This window comes from Leptonotus elevatus, chromosome 19 (genome assembly GCF_054856555.1).
Source record: "Leptonotus elevatus isolate MCC_2025b chromosome 19, RoL_Lele_1.0, whole genome shotgun sequence".
In the NCBI taxonomy this organism is placed as follows: Eukaryota; Metazoa; Chordata; class Actinopteri; order Syngnathiformes; family Syngnathidae; genus Leptonotus; species Leptonotus elevatus.
The window spans coordinates 10,823,004-10,840,112 of NC_141257.1; the positions used below are offsets into that span (position 1 = coordinate 10,823,004).

Sequence of the window (17,109 nt, forward strand, 5' to 3'; positions counted from 1 at the left end):
CACTTCATGATTTGTGGGCAGGCTTTCACAGTAATGTGAGATTAAGCGTTTGTATAATCATTTGACTTTGTCCTAAATAATCAGAAAAGCTCTTTTCCCTCAACATCCTGTTATGTTCTCTGTATTTCAGGGCGGGAGTATTAATGCTTGATTATATTTAACCACGGGGATGTTAAAAATAACCATAACACATTTTCTCTTGACCTCGGTATTCGCTGCATAATAAGTGTGGGTGTCTCCTGCCCCCTGGCGTTGACTAGTGGAAGTACAAAAACACATTTAACTACAGGTTTGTCAATAATGTACAGTATCTGCTCCGTTTATTAAAAGAAACGTGATACAAGAGTTTGAAAATATCAGTACAGGTATGAAAAAATGACTATCAATAATTTGCATGTGCCTATGCAAATATATTTGCATAGATTAAAGAATATATGCATGGTAGTATTGTTAGTATTATGTTGTATGTTATGTGTGAACATGTGCCTATGGAGTTTCCCATGAAGGCTGTGGTTTTTTTTTTAATGAAAGAACTATAGAAGAGCACCTGCTAACTGAGCTGCCTCGGTAAGGACTGCTTCAGCCTGTTGTCTGTATTCCATTGACAGCTCCTTTGCCCTCGTTACTTCCTTCATGTTCTTTTCCAGATTCTCATGAAGTCTCCCTTGCTCCTGATAAGTCTCCGTGACATTCTTCACCTGTTCGGCAATTTTAACCTTGCTCCGGAGTAGCCAGCCAATCAGCTCTTGAAGGATGGTACCTTTCGATATTGCGGCCTTGGTGTTCTCCGAAGTGCACTTCAGCTCTTCTTGAGCAACTCGCAGAGCGGGAGGAACCAAAGTCTCATTATCTGTGCCATCTGAATCCACGGGAACCGCAGAGAGGGAGAAGTCGTAGCCCTTCATCCTTAGCGAGACCTTGAATTTGTCTCCTTGAAGACCAATAACAGGAAGATGAACACACAAAAAAAAGGCCTCATTGAATTTGACTTCTCCTTAAAGCTACTCACTGTGTTCTTCTCTGATCTTGCCCACACATTCAGATATATTCAGAGGATTATTGTGAGTACAGCCACAATTCTTTTGCAGGTTTCTAATGTGTCGAACCATGGACTCATAACGCTCTTGCAGCTCATTGAAGGTCTCAGCCACATCGGAAAACCTCGAATCCAGTTGTGGCACGCATACCCGCCTCATCACTAATCTGCCGGTTTGCTGCACATCTAGCAAAGAATCACAAAACCGCACGTTGACATATTCATTAAACAGGAAGTGCCCATCATCGCAATTATTCAGAGTTAAGGATGACATACCATTGTGTACTGGTCGTGTTGTCCTAGCAGATTCAGCTCCATTTAGTTCAGGCAGACTGGGCAGCAGGAGAGGCTGCCGCTGATAATGCAATATACTCAGTGCCTTGCTCAAGGGCACATCCACAGTGGCCAGGAAGCAGACAGACAACAAATGTGACCCACCCATTCCAAAGCATTATAGATAGCCACTGCTTTTTAAGTAACTGTTCAATAAAGACGTCACATACTAATATTGACAATTTCGAACATATACGGGCATTTCTGATATTTGCCTGTGAGGCTGTGACTATAGTATACAAACCAGGGAGATTGTTATAGTAGAGAAATTACAATTCATCACATTTTAAAATCAAAATAATCCTCACAAATTAAATTACAACGATACAAAATCCAAATCTTTTGACAGAGTTGAGTTGACCGCCATTTTGACTTGTGACGTAAACTCGTAATTGTCCATAGACGAGTTTTATGTTTTAATTACATTTTTTGTTCAATAAATACAAAAAGCACATCATTTGGCCTGTTCCAATGTTTACAAGGGTCATTTATCCCAAATTGTCATGCGCTAGTCAGATTACTGAATTGCCTAATTAGGAGATAACACGAGTTCTTATGCAGTCAGTGTAGCGTTTCTCTGGAAGCTCAAGCAAACTAACTTACAGCGAGTTCGTGGAATTTAACACATACCTCGTTGTCGGAATTTTCATTTGAGAAGCAGCAAGTGCAGAGGCAACGGAGCATTTTCTGTCATTGGTGTGTCTCCCATGTGTTTTCGTGTCAATGATTTCAAACAATTGAGTCCACATTCCACATCGTGACGTCAGCGTCATATGACTCCTGAAATCTTTTCTTATCTTTTTTTATTATTATTGTAGTCAGGTGTGTACACACACCAGCACACACTGCATTGAAGTAGAAAATGCAACTCTGTGCACATTATTACAATAGGTGACGTTTTATAGTGCTGAATGTAGATATTATATTTACTGTACAAAATCTACCCAAAATGTACATATAATAATTATAATAATTATTATTATCAGGGATCGTAACTTCCTGTTATGGTGTTGCCACTACGGCCCAATAACCCAGAGACTTAAAGAGAATGACTCAATAGTATTATTTGTTTCAACTATCTTTTAATTGCTTGTCTGCTGTGGTTAAAATGTTAAATAGGTGTAAAAATGATCATGTTTAATATAGGCATTGCATATTAAAATGTGAATTTAAAAAAAGTGTAAGCAAGCATTAATAGATGAATTGCAATACATGCACCACTTCATAAAACATAGCAGTTAAAAATATTAAGAATGCGATTACAGAAATTGATCCTATTTTATGCAATTGTACAGTTTGGATTGAAATCTATCAAAGGCACAAGCTGAAGCTGAAGAATAAATAACTCAAGAGTTGCTTCTTAGCATTTCTGAAATACCATGAAATGTATTTTCATCCATTTGGTCACTTGTAAGTCTTACTCATTGATTTCTAAAACAGCAAAGCGGTTGCTTGTCCCCTCAACTCCTCTCCTTCCTCGTCCTCGTCCTCGTCCTCTTCCTCTCCTTTCTCCCGCTGCTCCCCTCCCTCTTCTTCCCCGCTCGCCGCCTCGGCCCGTGCCGCCTCGGCCCGTGCCCCCTCGGCCCGTGCCCCCTCTCACGGCAGAAGGTTGCGGTTTGACGCTGCAGTTCTTCACGGCGTGTATCAGGATGGAGTAAATGTCGTAAGGAAACTTGGGCAGCATATGATCTACTGTTTCACCTTTTTTTAGATAGTTGAGAACGCCGTGCACCATGGTACCACTGAACAGACTAATAGAAACACACAGTTATTAAAGCACAGGGGGAAAAAAATTGTTGGTCTTGTTGATAGCTGTAACACACTATAATCTTTAAATGTGCATTGAGAAGTTTAGAGATGGTCAAATAGTCAGGAAATGCAAATATTCTTTCTCTTACTGTAAGAGGCGGACTTCATTCAACGGCATGAACAGTAGCTGATTCAAACACTGCGCACTCCAGAGGCAGGCCTGCCATTGGCTGAAACCGTGTGCCCCACCGATATCCATTTGTCTCGAAGACGAACGATTTTGATCCAGCTGACGAATCAAAAGGTGCTCGTGCTGCTTATCTTTCGGAACTGGAAACGTGGACCGCAAAAGAGATAAAGGAGAGCAGCTTTCATAATAATAGATTTGACATTCGCAGGGGGCAAATATTACATTGGTCACAAAGTATCACTAACCGGGAATTTGGTAGTCTATGACTCCATTCTGCTCCATCAAAACGAGCTCTCCGTAAACCATTCCCACGATCAAGGCCTGGAGCTGAAGCTGTGACGGTTTCGGTACGGCCTCCTGCAGCCAGAAGCTTGTCACTGCGACGGGCAGCAACATGTTGGCGGGGACATGCGCCAAAGCAGACGGATTGACCCGCAAGACTTCAAAAAGGGCATTACGACGAACTCTTAGTGGGACCTGGATCATTGAAAGGAGGAGGACACAACTGCCATCAGCTCTAAGACAAATTGTACAGTGGTTATAAAAAGTTGGCAACCCCTTTGAATGGAAAAAATGAGACAAAAAAAAAAAGAATGACTAAGAGTTCCCGGGCTAAGAACAACAGTTGAAAGTTAGGAATGGCAACAATTATTTAACTTGTTCTGCCTGTCTCAATACATTGCTAGCATGGATAGAAAAACAAAGATAAAAAAAATAGTGTTGCATTAATTTGAGTATATTTGAAATTGACTGCTATTACGCACAGGAAAATGACAGTGTTAATCTTTTATAGTTACCTCATTGAGGGTATCCACATGGAAATGTGATTTTAGCGGCTGCGCCTCCACTTGGTTTCTCTTCAAGTTGTTGTTAAGCCGATCGAACTCCTCCACGCATACGGGGGCGGCGGCGGAGACTTGCTGGGTGGCTTGATCGAAGCTCAATCTTTCACTTGCACTCGGGTGAGGGAATTGACCTCTCCCACCCCTGTCGTGTGCAGGATGCATTTGCCTCCCGCCAAGGAGTAATATCCCATATATGGCCTGGCGTATAGCTGTTGCGCAACAGTGGCTGCTTGCTTGCTTGCTGTTCTCCACCTGTGAATTGAGGAGCACCCGCCGCGTAACCAAAGCATCAATCACGAAGGGAGCCAAATGTCCTCCTGGTGCAGCCGCGGACAAGCTTACGGGTAATGTTTGAGTATGCTCTTGTGGAACCTTATTGTCTGCGAACCAACAAGCCAGCGGGCTTTCAGGGGCGACATGATATTCCTCCATAAGTCTGTTCAACTGTGAACTGAGCACATCGCCGCTGTTTTTTCCCACGAGCCTCCTCACCTCCGCCAGAGCTTGCACCGAACTCGGGAAGGACGACAGCCATCGAAGCAGGGCGTCAATACGGGAAGAAGGCGATTTACTGCTCCCCTTGCCGTCAGCTCTTCTATCTATCATAGCGAGGAGTCGATCGGCTTCTTTTGGAGTGCCGTAATCATTGCCAGTCAGGACGGCACAGAGAGGCAGCAAGTCCGGATTCATTCCCCCGTAAAAACGGCAGAGGCCTTCAGTGGTGTAGCAGCGAGCTGGGATGTAGCAGTGAGAGGCTTTACCGTTGAGGTTGGTCCAGTTGAAGAACTGGAAAGGCAGGTATCCGCCTAGAATGAGACAAAATACACTTTATCATCAAATCAAATATATTCAGCGGCTGTGAAGAGTAAATGCCCCTTTCTGATGTCTGATTTTTCCCGCCCTTTACATTGATCACATATTTGATTATTAAGACAATTTTAATGTCTGACAAACTTTCTCTTTCTCATTTTTTCTGGATTTTTGGTCTTCTATTCAAGCCCATTGATTCTCTTCTGTTGTAACCCGTGGACCAGTTTTCCTGGTCACAAGCCACTTTTACAGAAGTTATGAAAAATAAACATGTATTGTTCAAAACTAGGGATGTTCGATACACACCGATAGCACTTTTACTTTTTGATATATGAACCCAACCCCCCAAAATAACAATGACCTATCATTTTAAATAAAGATCTCCCAGTATAGCATTTTTCCTTAAAATTGCATGAAATTAGTGGCAATTTTCAATTTTGTAATTTCTAGTTCCTGACTGTAAAACGGCCACAAGAGGGCGTCTGAGTACCGATACTGTGTTGTGTTGTACTCGCCCATCCCTAGTTAAAAAAAAAACTTTTAACACAACTACATGTTTACATGTTCAAAGTACTCTTCAGAGCACCTTGTCAAGAAAGTGAAGATAAACATAACAACTGCATGCACAAAAATGAATTAAACATAAGTTTGTCTCCTTTTTAGGAAATAATACATGAAGACCAAAACAATCAGAACAGTTTTAACAGTCTGTATTATTGTGCTATAAACCAAGTGAAATGTATTCTTACGCCCTCTGTAACCTCAAAATGCCATGTCGGTCCCTCTGCTAATTCTTTACCACCTGTTCACGACCCACCAGCTGAGAATCACTGCTCAAGCCTACTTCCCTTTGGGTGAAAGGTACCATTTAAGTGGTTTACTGACTCAACAAAACTAGTGGTTATGAGGCCTGGGGTGTGGTTGTAAGTGAAATTGAAGTCGGCTGGTCAAGTTACTGTGGTTAATCAAATTTCACATGTGTGTGGTAAACAAAACGATCAGAAATCAGGAAGGGGAACATACAGTTTCACAGCACTGTACCTATTTTGAGGCAAGTCTGATACCTACCTGGCAGGTCAAAAATAAAAAAATCACTGTCATTGCTCAGAACTGGACATCTCCATTGGCGAGCCAAACAGGCAAGGTCCAGGTCAGCCTCGGCCAGACACTGAACCAGTGAGACCCTCTTCTGATTGAGGACCTCAATAAAAACCTGCCTTATAAGGATGGGGAGAACCGAGCCATTGCGGCCGTGAGAGAGATTCTCTGCTTCCCTTATTCTGGACTGCAGACGCTGCTGCAGAGTGTCAAACTTCTTGTTGCTTGGGTCAATCCCTGAAAAGAGTTATAAGCAACTATAAGAACTCAATTACCACAGGAATAGCAATGGAGCTTAAAATCGGATCTTAAATCATTTAATTACCTCCATCCAGAACCACAAATAGCTCAATATTACAGGCCTCCAAGGCAGAGAGGAACTGAAGGACCAGGGATGCAAAGGCGTCGTAATCGCCTCCATGTCGACGGTCCAAACCGTACTTAAAGTAGAGGTTGAAATACAAACTGCAGCCGTCGACAAGCAGGCGGCTGTCTCTGAATTTGACATCAAAAAGGAAATGCCGGTGTCCTTCCACAAAGGTAGTAAGACCATGAACGCCCATGAGATCTTAGGCTCTGGAAAGACAAGATTGAAAGTATACCAACATCATGGATGTAAAAAGTCTACACACACCCTGTTCAGATGCCACGTTTTTGTGGTATATTTTTTAAAAACAGACCTAGAGAAATCTACACTTTTTCCAGCATTGATGTGACCTGTAACCTGTATAACTCAATTGAAATGAAAAATTAACATTTAAGTCAACTTTTTAGGGAAAGTCACTGTAATTTTGACTGATTTGGGGAACCCCTCAGAATTTCGCCCGTATGATCTTATTGGTAGATATGTTTAACTGAAACGTATCGGGCAATTGTAGAAAGGGTCCCCGAGCGTAGATTAAGGAAGTCCAGAAAAAAATAAATTTATTTTGTTTTGTACAAAATGTACAAATGAGTCGTTGTCTCATTTAGTTCCCATTAATGGCACATTACACAACAATACTGCATTTAAATCTTAAGAGACTTTGTACTGTAGACACCCTGCATTTCCAAATCTGTACATGAACGACGTTATTCACAACTTAATTCCTTTGTGTCCCAGCACTGTTTACAATCGTTGCTCATACTGTATTCCTCCGAGAATGGAGGATTTATGAGCCAAAAGCCTCGCTAACTTTTTTTCCCCTTTCCTTCTCAAATAATATTCCGTACCTTTAACTCCGTGGGTTGAATCTGCCCAAAATTCACGCCTTTCTTGAAACGAATGACAACTCCAGTGCTGTGCATCTAGTCTACTTTTAAGCTTGATTTCTTTCCCTGCAAAGTATTTTCCTTATTTTTGACACCGCTCCCTTTTCTTGTATGTCTTCTTCTTAGTTTCGACTGGTGATGTTCACCATTACGCGTAAATTATCGCCCTCTAGCGAAAAAAGAGCAGAATTTCTTGTCTTTTTTTAAGTTGACGCGTGAGAATCTGTCACCTCGCGAGAGAACGCGAGATAACCTAAGCTAGCATGCGCGCTAGCCAGTTTTGTTCTTTTGATTCATATTAATCAGTGTTGATTCTCGCTATGTCCGGAGCAACGAACGTTGATTTTCCAGGGACAAGTCAGACCAGCTCCGGGTTCGCCGCACATCGGAAAAAAGACAGCAGTCCGTCAGTTTGGTTCTGGGAGAGCCCTGACACTTTGGCTCAGCTGGAGCTAGTGCGCCAGTGGATCGGGAAGTACTACAAAAAGGTAGTTAGCTTGTAGCTAAAAAGCTAGCCACCTCCTTCCTGCGGATTGTAAACAGACATCCCTTAGGGGTTGACGTTTGCATCGACATTTTCTTACAATAAACAAAATTGAAACTGTACATCTGCACTGAAATCTAATCTAGCATCACACCAATCGTTGATCGTAATAATTTTAACAGTTAAAAATATTGGAGTAAATGCACACCCACCTCATATTCATCAAATCTCTTTTGTGTAGTCTGTGTTAGTGGACGCTCCATCATGTCAGGCACTGGCTGTCGTGACGCTGCAGCTCCTCCAGTTTCAAGAGGATGCATTTGGCAGACGAGTTCCAAACCCTGCCCGCAACAAACTACCCGTAAGACCTTTTCTTCATTTATAAGAAATATCTTAACACACCACAAAAGATGGCAAGAAAAGTATTGAACTGAAAGGCATATTTAACTTTTTAGGCACAGTGCTTCATGGACCTGCGATCAGGAGGTGGACTCTGTCATATCCTCGGTTCTGCATTTGAGTTCAAAGCTGTGCAAGGCTGGTGAGTGTGCAACAAACTCTCTTTGCTTATGTGTGATATAATCAATTACTGGACTTCATTCTCTGTTTTGACAGGAGAAGGTTTGACTTGCAAAATCCATCAAGGACTGAAAAGAATGTTGAAATGTTTGATATGATTGAAAGAGCACTATTACAGGTAATGACACACTTACACAGAAATATCCTGAAAAATAAATGAATGTGAATGTTTTTTTTTTTAAATCTGTGACAACAGCACAACTGTATGTCACATCCAGTGGTTTATCTGGACCCTTCACTGGATCAGGAGCTGGCTAGCAGAATTAGTGGTGTCGTTACAAAGCACCAGGTAAAGTGTTTTGAACAATGTCAGGATTTTCTTTAGCCATCTGTGATAATCTTGTATGGACTCAATTGCACTGGCTTTGCATTTATCCATGCAGGGCACACTTAGTGTGGACAGAAGCCTGGCCAGTCACCATATATATCCTTTGCCCTCATCCACAGAGGAAGGTGGGTACAAATATTTGTTTGCAATAAATATTTCACAGTGAGAATGGAATGTAAAAAACAAACAAAAATTGCATCCCAGATGAATGGATTCGGCCTGTCCTGCGAAAACAAAGCCATATCCTGGTGCATTGGGGCATGCACCCTGACAGGTATTAGGGCGCACACGTGAACATGCATTCGATTGTCAAACAAAACACACACTGTTTGCTTTTTTTCCTCTTTTTTAGTTATGACAGCTGGTTGCCCTCGAGTGATGTCAGTGGAGATGTTGAGGAGCCTCCTCATCCAGAGAAACCGTGGCGGGTGAGCACGCTTGCTAGATTAATGTTCTCAATTCTCACTTTTTACAGTATTCTAACTATTTTTCTATGTGGCGTGTGCTCCAGGTCCACGCTGGTTTTGTTCTGGACACAGACGTTTTCAACGAGTGGATGAACGAGGAAGACTATTGTGTGAATGAAGGGAACTTGCCTGCCATTTTTCGACTGCGTACACAGCTACGAGAAGACCAGGTCTGTTTTTATTACGTGTTGCGTCGCTGTGAAAGGAAATTTCTTATTCTCCACGTGTATGTCAGGACGTGAAGTCCACTCCTTTCAAAAAGAGAAGACGCTCTCCATCTCCCTTGTCCTCTGAAGCTCGGAAGAAAGGAAAGAAGGGGTATACAACATTTCAACTGTAATCCTGTATAGTGGTGTTGTTGTGTATTTTAGTGATTCACTTGTGGATGTTTACATGAAGGAGGCGACGTGGCCAGCAGGAGGAAGAGCCAGAGGAGGACTTGACCAAAGAAATGGAGGACCCCACTCCTGTTCCAAACATGGAGGAGATCATATTACCCAAGATTGGTAAACCACAGCAAGTTTTATGTTCACTTTGTAATTAGTGATTTTTGAGCCAATTAAAAGTAATTAAATGGATTTTGCTAAATTGAAGGCCTTAAACGAGATTAAAAACATTAAATACGATTCCAGAAGGCATAAAAAATTGAAATACAATTGATTTAAAAACATTGTTGCTCATACTTTATTTTACATACATTATGCAAAGGAGTCACTATAATGCAATTTAGCAATAATAAATGTGATTTAAAAAAATCTATATTTGTGGGGACTGGTGACAAGTTCTAATTTACAATGAACAAAATAGCCCAGAGTCTACGAGTTGCTTTTTGTTCCCAATACCAATTGCTCTGAATTAGAAAAGAAAAACATAATGTTCCTGTCACCAACGTCCAACATGAAACACTAATCCCACCTAGTGGCAGAAAATTACCTTAACAAAAAGGCACGACTCAATGTTTTACACTCCTTTTAACTTCAAATTACTCACTCTTAAATGACTGTATCAATGGTTGAAAAGAGAAAAGCAAATTTGTATTGTATGAAAAATTGGAAAAACATTTTGTTGTACATTTAGAACAGATATAAAGTGTGATTAATTACAAAAATGTATTTAACTGACAATAAATTTATAAACCGTATACGCGTATATTTGTATGTATACTGTATGTGTGTATTATATGCAGTACGACAGGCATGACATTTGTTTTTAAGTTGCATTAAAAACATTAAAAAGCATTTAATTAGCCTTGCTGATACCTGCAGAAATCCTGAACCAAGAAGACAATTCCCATCACTATTTACTGTTTAATTGCATTAGAATTTTTTTTTTTGGTCATCACAGAAGTCATGATAGTATGAACAGAGCTAACAATGCATTGTGTACTATCCATATTTGTGAATTAAATCCCACGTTTGTGTGTATTTGATTGTATTGTTATTCTGTCTTTTGCAGTCAACTTTAAAAAGGACAGTGAGAACGCGCCTGTCAAAGGAGGTATCATGGCTGACCTGGGTAAATGTGCCACTTATGATGAATTACTGAATATTTACATTGGACTATTGCCAAGAATTTAGCAATTGCTCTCGAGAATTGTTTTCTGTTTGCACCATTAATTCTCATCCTATGATCTACTTCTCTCTTAGATGACCAGGAAGACGATTTCCCAGGAAGGGTAATCCTGATTGCTATTAAAATACATATTGCTTTCATTTTTTTCTAGAGATAGACCGATATGCTTTTTTTTTCAGGGACAATACGATACTGATTATCGGTAGTCAGGGAGACGATAACTGATATTTGAAGCCGATATACATTTGCAGAAAGAAAGAAAAAAGTTGGTGTCAAAATTTGTAATAATAAAATAATAATAAAAACTCCAGCACTTGACTGCTTAAATGCCTTCAAGGACATGTTTATTAAACAGCTTTTGCAGATATGCAACATGTAAATTAGCAGCCATTAGCCCGCGAGCTAACCTAATAGCTGATTGGCGAGCTAGCCGGTTAGCTCGCGGGCTAATGGCTCCTAATTTGGGATAAGCATTCACCCGCACGCTAACTCCAAATAGCTGCTAATTCGCGAGACGTTAGAATTAGCAGCTATTGTTGTTCGCAAATGAACAGCTATTAGGTTAGCTGTTCATTTGCGAGCTAGCCAGTTAGCTCGCGGGATAATGGCCGCTAATTCGGGATAACCATTCACCCGCACGCTAACTGCAAATAGCTGCTAATTCGCGAGCTGTCAGCTCGCGGGCTAACCGTTCACCAACCCGCAACCCGCTAAAAAATGGCTATTAGGTTAGCTCGCCAGCTAATAGCAGCTAATTGCTGCTTATTGGCTTATTGACTGCACAGGCAACCAATCAGATGGTGCTGTGGGCAGGCCAATGCTACAGGGAGTCAACAGCCGCAGACGGAGGAGAAAAGCGCCCGTCAGAGCAAAAATAACAGTTTTTAATATATCGGCCATCAAAACAAAAAAAGAGGCCGATGCCGCGATTGATAAAATGCTGAATATCGGCGTCGATTCTCGTCCGGGCCAATTATCAGTCTATCCCTATTTTTTTTCTGTGTAAGCACAAATATCGGAATTAGATGTTTTCATAATGTTAACCAGTTGATGTGTTTGCGTGTGGATTCTAATTTCTAAACCAGGAGGATGAGGAGGGACGAGTGGAGATTCCTCGCCTATTAGAGGGAGAGGACAACATCACTGAACAAACCCATCACATCATCATACCAAGTTACACGTCTTGGTTCAATAACAACAGGTGATGAAATATGTAGAATATATCATTCGGTTAATTTGGGATTGATTCCATTTAACTGTATTTACTCGTCTTTTTTTTTTGTCAGCATCCACTCAATAGAAAAACGCTCCCTCCCTGAATTCTTTAATGGAAAGAACAAGTCAAAATCACCGGAAGTGTGAGTGGCGTACACTGACTGAACTGTCACACTGTAAAAAAAATAAATAATAATCATAATCAGAAAGTACTTTTTTGTTGTTGTTGTTTTGTACATGATAGCTTCTTGGCCTACCGTAATTTCATGGTCGACACATATCGGCTCAACCCCCAGGAATACCTCAGTTCAACATCCTGCCGGCGCAGTCTTACCGGAGATGTTTGTTCCATCTTAAGGTAAACATATGTGAAATTAAATTGTGTCCATACAGAATATGTATGCGCTCTTTCAAAGTACATAAACATGATTTTGCCGATCATTGTGTTCAGGGTGCATGCCTTTCTAGAGCAATGGGGCTTGGTTAACTACCAGGTGGACGCAGAGAGCAGACCGCTCCCCATGGGCCCTCCGCCCACTCCTCATTTTAACGTACTGGCAGACACACCCACTGGGCTGGCCCCGTTACAACATAAACCGCTACAGGTACATGCAAAAATCACAAGTACAGCATATTTGGGACCTCAATGCACATTTTCTTTTTCTTTTTTCTATGCATATTTTCTAATGTTACAACTCGGGATGCCGCTCGAGAGTACATCCCTAATCTGTAAAAGATCCCGCAGTTGTCAATATCACGTTTCCTAGATCAATTCTAATTAATGGTCTATACTCACTGTTGCAGGTGACAGCATCACAGCACATGTTGTGCTTCCCAGAAAGGAGCCGAGAGAAGCCTTCCGAATGCCAGAATTTCGGATTGCGCATGGACGTTTACGCCAAGAAACACCCAAAGGTCTCCGCAGCAGCAGAAAGCAATTATGTATTTGATCAACAACTCTCTCTTTTTTTTTTTAACATCTGATGTTTCTTCTTGTGCATTTTAGACAAAGGGCGCTTGTGCAGGACGGGAATGGACAGAGCAAGAGACGCTTTTGTTGTTAGAGGTGAGATTTCCGTCCATTTTTGTGAATCGTGACATAACAGTCCCGTATATTTTTGGTCCCAACTTTTTTCCTCAGGCCTTGGAGGTGTATAGAGACGACTGGAATAAAGTATCCGAGCACGTTGGCTCCAGAACGCAGGATGACTGCATCCTCCACTTCCTCCGTCTGCCCATAGAGGATCCGTACCTGGAGGATTCGTCCGCCTCCCTCGGCCCGCTGGCATACCAGCCCGTGCCCTTCAGCCAATCCGAGAACCCCGTGATGAGCACTGTGGCCTTCCTGGCTTCCGTGGTGGATCCACGGGTCGCCTCAGCTGCCGCGAAGGCTGCACTGGGTGAGGAGATGAGGAAGAAGAACTCGTTCAACTTGTTGCGCTGTGTCTAAACATTGAATTTGTGTGCAGAGGAATTTTCGCAAGTCCAGGAAGAGTCTTTGAATGGAATAACCTGCAACCAAATGAAATTAAGCGGTGAGATGCAATTTAACCAAGTACATTGATATTTACGTAACGCATTTCTTTTCACCCCTCAGACTCGATGGATGCTTCACAAATGCAGATGAACACCAGTGCCCATCAGGTAGGTGAGCAGCGATGTTTAATTTGACCTCCCGATGTTGATCGTCTTCGTTCCTCACGTAGGTTGCCGTCAATGCCGACGGGCTCCTTGCTGACTCCGTGGAAGGAGTCAAAAGAGAGAACGCAGAAGAAAGCGACGGAATTCACATCGGTACGATATCTGGACTTGAAACCGATTTTGATCGAAGATTTGTACTAGTCACACTTTTTCCAGGCACAGGTAATGAGGACGAAGGCATGCAGCGTCAGGAGGGAGAAGGGGACGAGGGGGGAGCAGTGATGGAGCTGGATCTTGTCGAGAGCACTGTTACCGCGGCGGCGGCGGCCGCTTTGGCCTCTGCCGCTACTAAGGCCAAGGTAAACATTGGCTGTTCAGTCTCTTAGCAACTAACAAATTAGATGTGCAATATTTTCAACACAAAATGTATTCCGAAGCATTTTTAATACATTTAAATAGCATAGCAAATATTAAACATGTATTTTACACATTGGCAAAATTCTTTAGCGTGTCAAACCTGGTCTTTCGCACAGCACTTGGCAGCAGTTGAGGAGAGAAAGGTCAAATCTCTTGTGGCTTTGCTGGTGGAGACACAAATGAAGAAGCTCGAGATCAAACTGAGGCACTTTGAAGAACTGGAGACCATCATGGACCGCGAGAAAGAGGCTGTGAGCGAATTGCAAATTTTCCCATGTTCTGCATTTTCTCCATTGGATTTGCGTCTTTAAGATGTTCTTGTTGTGCAGTTGGAGCAGCAACGGCAACAGCTTCTTACAGAGAGACAGTCCTTCCATACCGAGCAGCTCAAACAAGCGGAGATGAAGATTCACCAGCAGAGGGAGCAGCAGGCCCAGCCAGGATTCACAATGCAGCATTCAGGTGACGGTATATGGAGAATTTGTGGAGAAAGAAAAAGTTCCTACGAGCCTCCACACCTGTTTCAACGGAAGCCATTGTCGCCTTAGGTCAGTCCGTGGCTAACCGGATGACTCCGAGTGGAGGACAAATGCAGGCGATGGCCCCCCGCCACCCCGGAGCACCCAATGGCATGTGTGAGCATTCGTTACTTTGTGCTACGGGTTCTAACCGCCGTTAACCTCCAGCGCGCTTGAATCGCTTTCTTTCGCCGTTACAGATCCGCCCTCGCAGCCCGACGCCATGACAGCCGCTCAGCCCGGTCTCCCGGCATCGAGTCACAGCTGAACGGACAGACGCTGTATGTTTGTTTGTGGAGTTGCTCATCCAGATGAATTGAAAAGTCTGTGAAATACTGTGCCTTGCAAAAGTGTTAGCACCCCATGATCTCTTTTGACCTTTTGCCACGTTTCAGGCTTCAAACATGAATATACATTTAAAAGAATTTGTGAAGAATTGACACAAAGTGGAATGAAAATTATAAGCCATTTAGCTCTATCATCATGAGTCATTTAGGTCAACTTTGGATCATTCAGAAATCATTAGGGAACTTCTGGAGTCAGTTGGCTGCACTGAGAGAAAAGGGGGTGGATAATTTCACACAGTGTATTTTTAAGTTATTTAATTGTGTATTCCACTTCACTATCATGTCCCATTCCATTCGCCTATCCCAACCGGTTTCAGGCGGTAGACGGGGTACACCCTGAATTGGTCGCCAGCCAATCCAAGGCACACAGTGACAAACAATCACAATCAGACCTACGGACAATTTAGAGTGTTCAGTTAATCTGCTGTGCAAGTCTTTCAAATGTAAGAGGAAACCGGAGAACCCTGAGCAAAACTGCCGCCCACGATTGTGTCCCATTTGGTGCAAAAATGAAAAAAAATATTTGATATCTTTGTTTGTAGCCTTAAATACAGCAAAAGATTTAAAAAAATATATATATATATTATTTTAGATTAAAAAAAAAAATAATAATAATTTTGTTCGTCACTGTGTGCCCTGGATTGGCTGGCGACCAATTCAGGGTGTACCCCGTCTACCGCCTGAAACCGGTTGGGATAGGCGAATGGAATGGGACATAATAGTGAAGTGGAATGCAATTTATACAACAGTTTTATTATTATTTTAACTAAAAATAGTTCAAGGGGGCTAATACTTTCACAAAGCACTGCAATTGTGTTTACCAGTTGAGGAATCTTCAGATTTATCTCGACTCATTAAAGTTGTTTTATAAGTTACAGGCTCGTCGTCCTGTCTGAGTCACAGAATCAGGCTGAGAGGGCGTTGTTGCTTTTCATATGTTTTTTATTTGTTTTATTTGACTTGTGACTTGTCACATCACCCTCCATGCAGTCACACTATTCACCAATTGACAATAACTTTGAAAGCAGCAAAAACAACCTAATCCAATCTTGAATAGTTACAAAAGTGAAAGTGAAGTAGTTGCGTGCCATCTTTGTTCCACTGCATTGTCCTGAGGGGAGTTTCATCAGGGTTCCCTCTTGTCGTCCATCGAGAGAACCCTGTTGACATCCAACGTAAAAAAAACAAAAATGTATTTAAAATATAACTTAAGAATAAAAAAAGCCAAACTTAATGACAAATCATATTTTCGCACAACGAGGATATCTGGCATTTGCAATACAAGAAGCTGTATGTCAATTTATTACACTTTCAGTCGAATGCTAACTATACTTTTGTATTGATTTGGTTATTAGAGAGTTTAATGCTCAAGAACATACAGTATTTACCTGCAAGATGTCAGTCATGGTGGCTGTCAGGCCATCTTTTTTTGTGTTTTCTCTGAAACAAGCAAAAACAACAAAGGTGACCAAAGTAGTTCATCAAGGGAGATATTTGAATTTGGATTAATGTTGAATTACATACTGTGGTAGAAGATGACGCCAAGTGCGATAAGAACACCAACAGCAATTATGACTGCGGTTGCAGGTGGTATCACCATACTAACATTAAAGACAACCCTAAATACAATGAATACAATTAGTGGAAGTTATTAATATACTAATATTTGAATGTAGTATTTCTGTACTTACGATATCAGAGGCATCTTTTAGCCACGCCAATGTTTCAGCGACTGAAAAGTTGAAAACTTTATTTTTGTGTTCAAGTGCAGCCAACTGCTTCCTGCCTTTTGTAGTGCTTTGCAGGCTTCACACAAGAGAGGCGGTGCCCGATTCAAACCGATACTGCAGTAGACTTTGGACACTCTTTATTTTCATTTTATACTGGAGTGAAATGTCGTTGCATGGCTCAAGCTGATTTAACAAACCGCAAAACTAAGTATTGTAAGAAAACAACAGCATAACCGGCAATAGCTGAAAAATGCTATGGTTGTATATAATTAAGGATAAAATAGAAATAAGATATATTTATAAATGTATTATTATAAAGTGTCTACAACAACAGTTATGGCTGAGAATGTGCTAAACACTTGGTTTTACAACCACAATAACGTCAAGCAATATTTTTATGACCTTTTAAATGACGGAAAACAACACACACACACACTTATATATATATTAGGGGTGTAAATTGCCTAGTAGCTTGCGATTCGATCTGGTCATTCATAGG

General features: G+C 41.6%; 3 protein-coding genes across 6 annotated transcripts; 1 reads left to right on the forward strand and 2 right to left on the reverse strand.

The window, feature by feature from the left end:
- Positions 1 to 290: 290 nt before the first annotated feature.
- On the reverse strand, positions 291 to 2,271 carry LOC147157910 (uncharacterized). 3 transcript variants are annotated; one of them, XM_086062235.1, is made up of 4 exons: positions 2,000 to 2,271; positions 1,313 to 1,391; positions 1,010 to 1,222; positions 291 to 931 (listed from the first exon to the last, which is right to left on the reverse strand). In XM_086062235.1, the coding sequence occupies exons 1-4, from the start codon at positions 2,051 to 2,053 to the stop codon at positions 534 to 536; spliced, it is 744 nt and encodes a 247-aa protein (XP_085918361.1). In that variant the 5' UTR covers positions 2,054 to 2,271; the 3' UTR covers positions 291 to 533. The 3 variants fall into 3 exon arrangements, with proteins under 3 accessions (XP_085918361.1, XP_085918360.1, XP_085918359.1); XM_086062234.1 differs by having other exon boundaries at positions 1,313 to 1,415; XM_086062233.1 differs by having other exon boundaries at positions 1,313 to 1,419.
- Positions 2,272 to 2,429: 158 nt separating this feature from the next.
- On the reverse strand, positions 2,430 to 7,786 carry aste1b (asteroid structure-specific endonuclease 1b). Its single transcript, XM_086062232.1, has 7 exons — positions 7,274 to 7,786; positions 6,387 to 6,637; positions 6,032 to 6,298; positions 4,106 to 4,959; positions 3,554 to 3,785; positions 3,268 to 3,448; positions 2,430 to 3,120 (listed from the first exon to the last, which is right to left on the reverse strand). Exons 2-7 carry the CDS (start codon positions 6,622 to 6,624, stop codon positions 2,787 to 2,789), a joined length of 2,106 nt encoding a protein of 701 aa, XP_085918358.1. The 5' UTR covers positions 6,625 to 6,637; positions 7,274 to 7,786; the 3' UTR covers positions 2,430 to 2,786.
- Positions 7,521 to 15,183, forward strand: smarcc1b (SWI/SNF related BAF chromatin remodeling complex subunit C1b). Of its 2 annotated transcripts, none has more exons than XM_086062230.1 (28): positions 7,521 to 7,800; positions 8,038 to 8,157; positions 8,252 to 8,337; positions 8,412 to 8,493; positions 8,572 to 8,664; positions 8,759 to 8,828; positions 8,908 to 8,977; positions 9,056 to 9,131; positions 9,215 to 9,340; positions 9,406 to 9,488; positions 9,570 to 9,676; positions 10,626 to 10,685; positions 10,817 to 10,845; positions 11,828 to 11,943; positions 12,029 to 12,100; positions 12,202 to 12,315; positions 12,409 to 12,562; positions 12,762 to 12,872; positions 12,964 to 13,023; positions 13,099 to 13,357; positions 13,427 to 13,492; positions 13,555 to 13,601; positions 13,664 to 13,751; positions 13,815 to 13,957; positions 14,132 to 14,266; positions 14,345 to 14,477; positions 14,564 to 14,650; positions 14,734 to 15,183. In XM_086062230.1, the coding sequence occupies exons 1-28, from the start codon at positions 7,633 to 7,635 to the stop codon at positions 14,799 to 14,801; spliced, it is 2,823 nt and encodes a 940-aa protein (XP_085918356.1). In that variant the 5' UTR covers positions 7,521 to 7,632; the 3' UTR covers positions 14,802 to 15,183. The 2 variants fall into 2 exon arrangements, with proteins under 2 accessions (XP_085918356.1, XP_085918357.1); XM_086062231.1 differs by having other exon boundaries at positions 14,564 to 14,644.
- Positions 15,184 to 17,109: the final 1,926 nt, after the last annotated feature.

Excerpts from the sequence above, each read along its gene's own strand:
- aste1b (XM_086062232.1), bottom strand. The coding sequence starts at position 6,624 with ATGGGCGTTCATGGTCTTACTACCTTTGTGGAAGGACACCGGCATTTC. Across the intron at positions 3,449-3,553 it reads CATAGACTACCAAATTCCCG|TTCCGAAAGATAAGCAGCAC; the intron begins GTTAGTGATACT and ends CCACGTTTCCAG. Across the intron at positions 3,121-3,267 it reads AATGAAGTCCGCCTCTTACA|TCTGTTCAGTGGTACCATGG; the intron begins GTAAGAGAAAGA and ends TGTTTCTATTAG.
- smarcc1b (XM_086062230.1), top strand. The coding sequence starts at position 7,633 with ATGTCCGGAGCAACGAACGTTGATTTTCCAGGGACAAGTCAGACCAGC. Across the intron at positions 13,358-13,426 it reads TGCCGCGAAGGCTGCACTGG|AGGAATTTTCGCAAGTCCAG; the intron begins GTGAGGAGATGA and ends ATTTGTGTGCAG. Across the intron at positions 14,651-14,733 it reads CGGAGCACCCAATGGCATGT|ATCCGCCCTCGCAGCCCGAC; the intron begins GTGAGCATTCGT and ends TCGCCGTTACAG.
- LOC147157910 (XM_086062233.1), bottom strand. The coding sequence starts at position 2,142 with ATGACGCTGACGTCACGATGTGGAATGTGGACTCAATTGTTTGAAATC. Across the intron at positions 1,223-1,312 it reads AACACGACCAGTACACAATG|ATGTGCAGCAAACCGGCAGA; the intron begins GTATGTCATCCT and ends ATTCTTTGCTAG. Across the intron at positions 932-1,009 it reads CAAGATCAGAGAAGAACACA|GAGACAAATTCAAGGTCTCG; the intron begins GTGAGTAGCTTT and ends TTGGTCTTCAAG.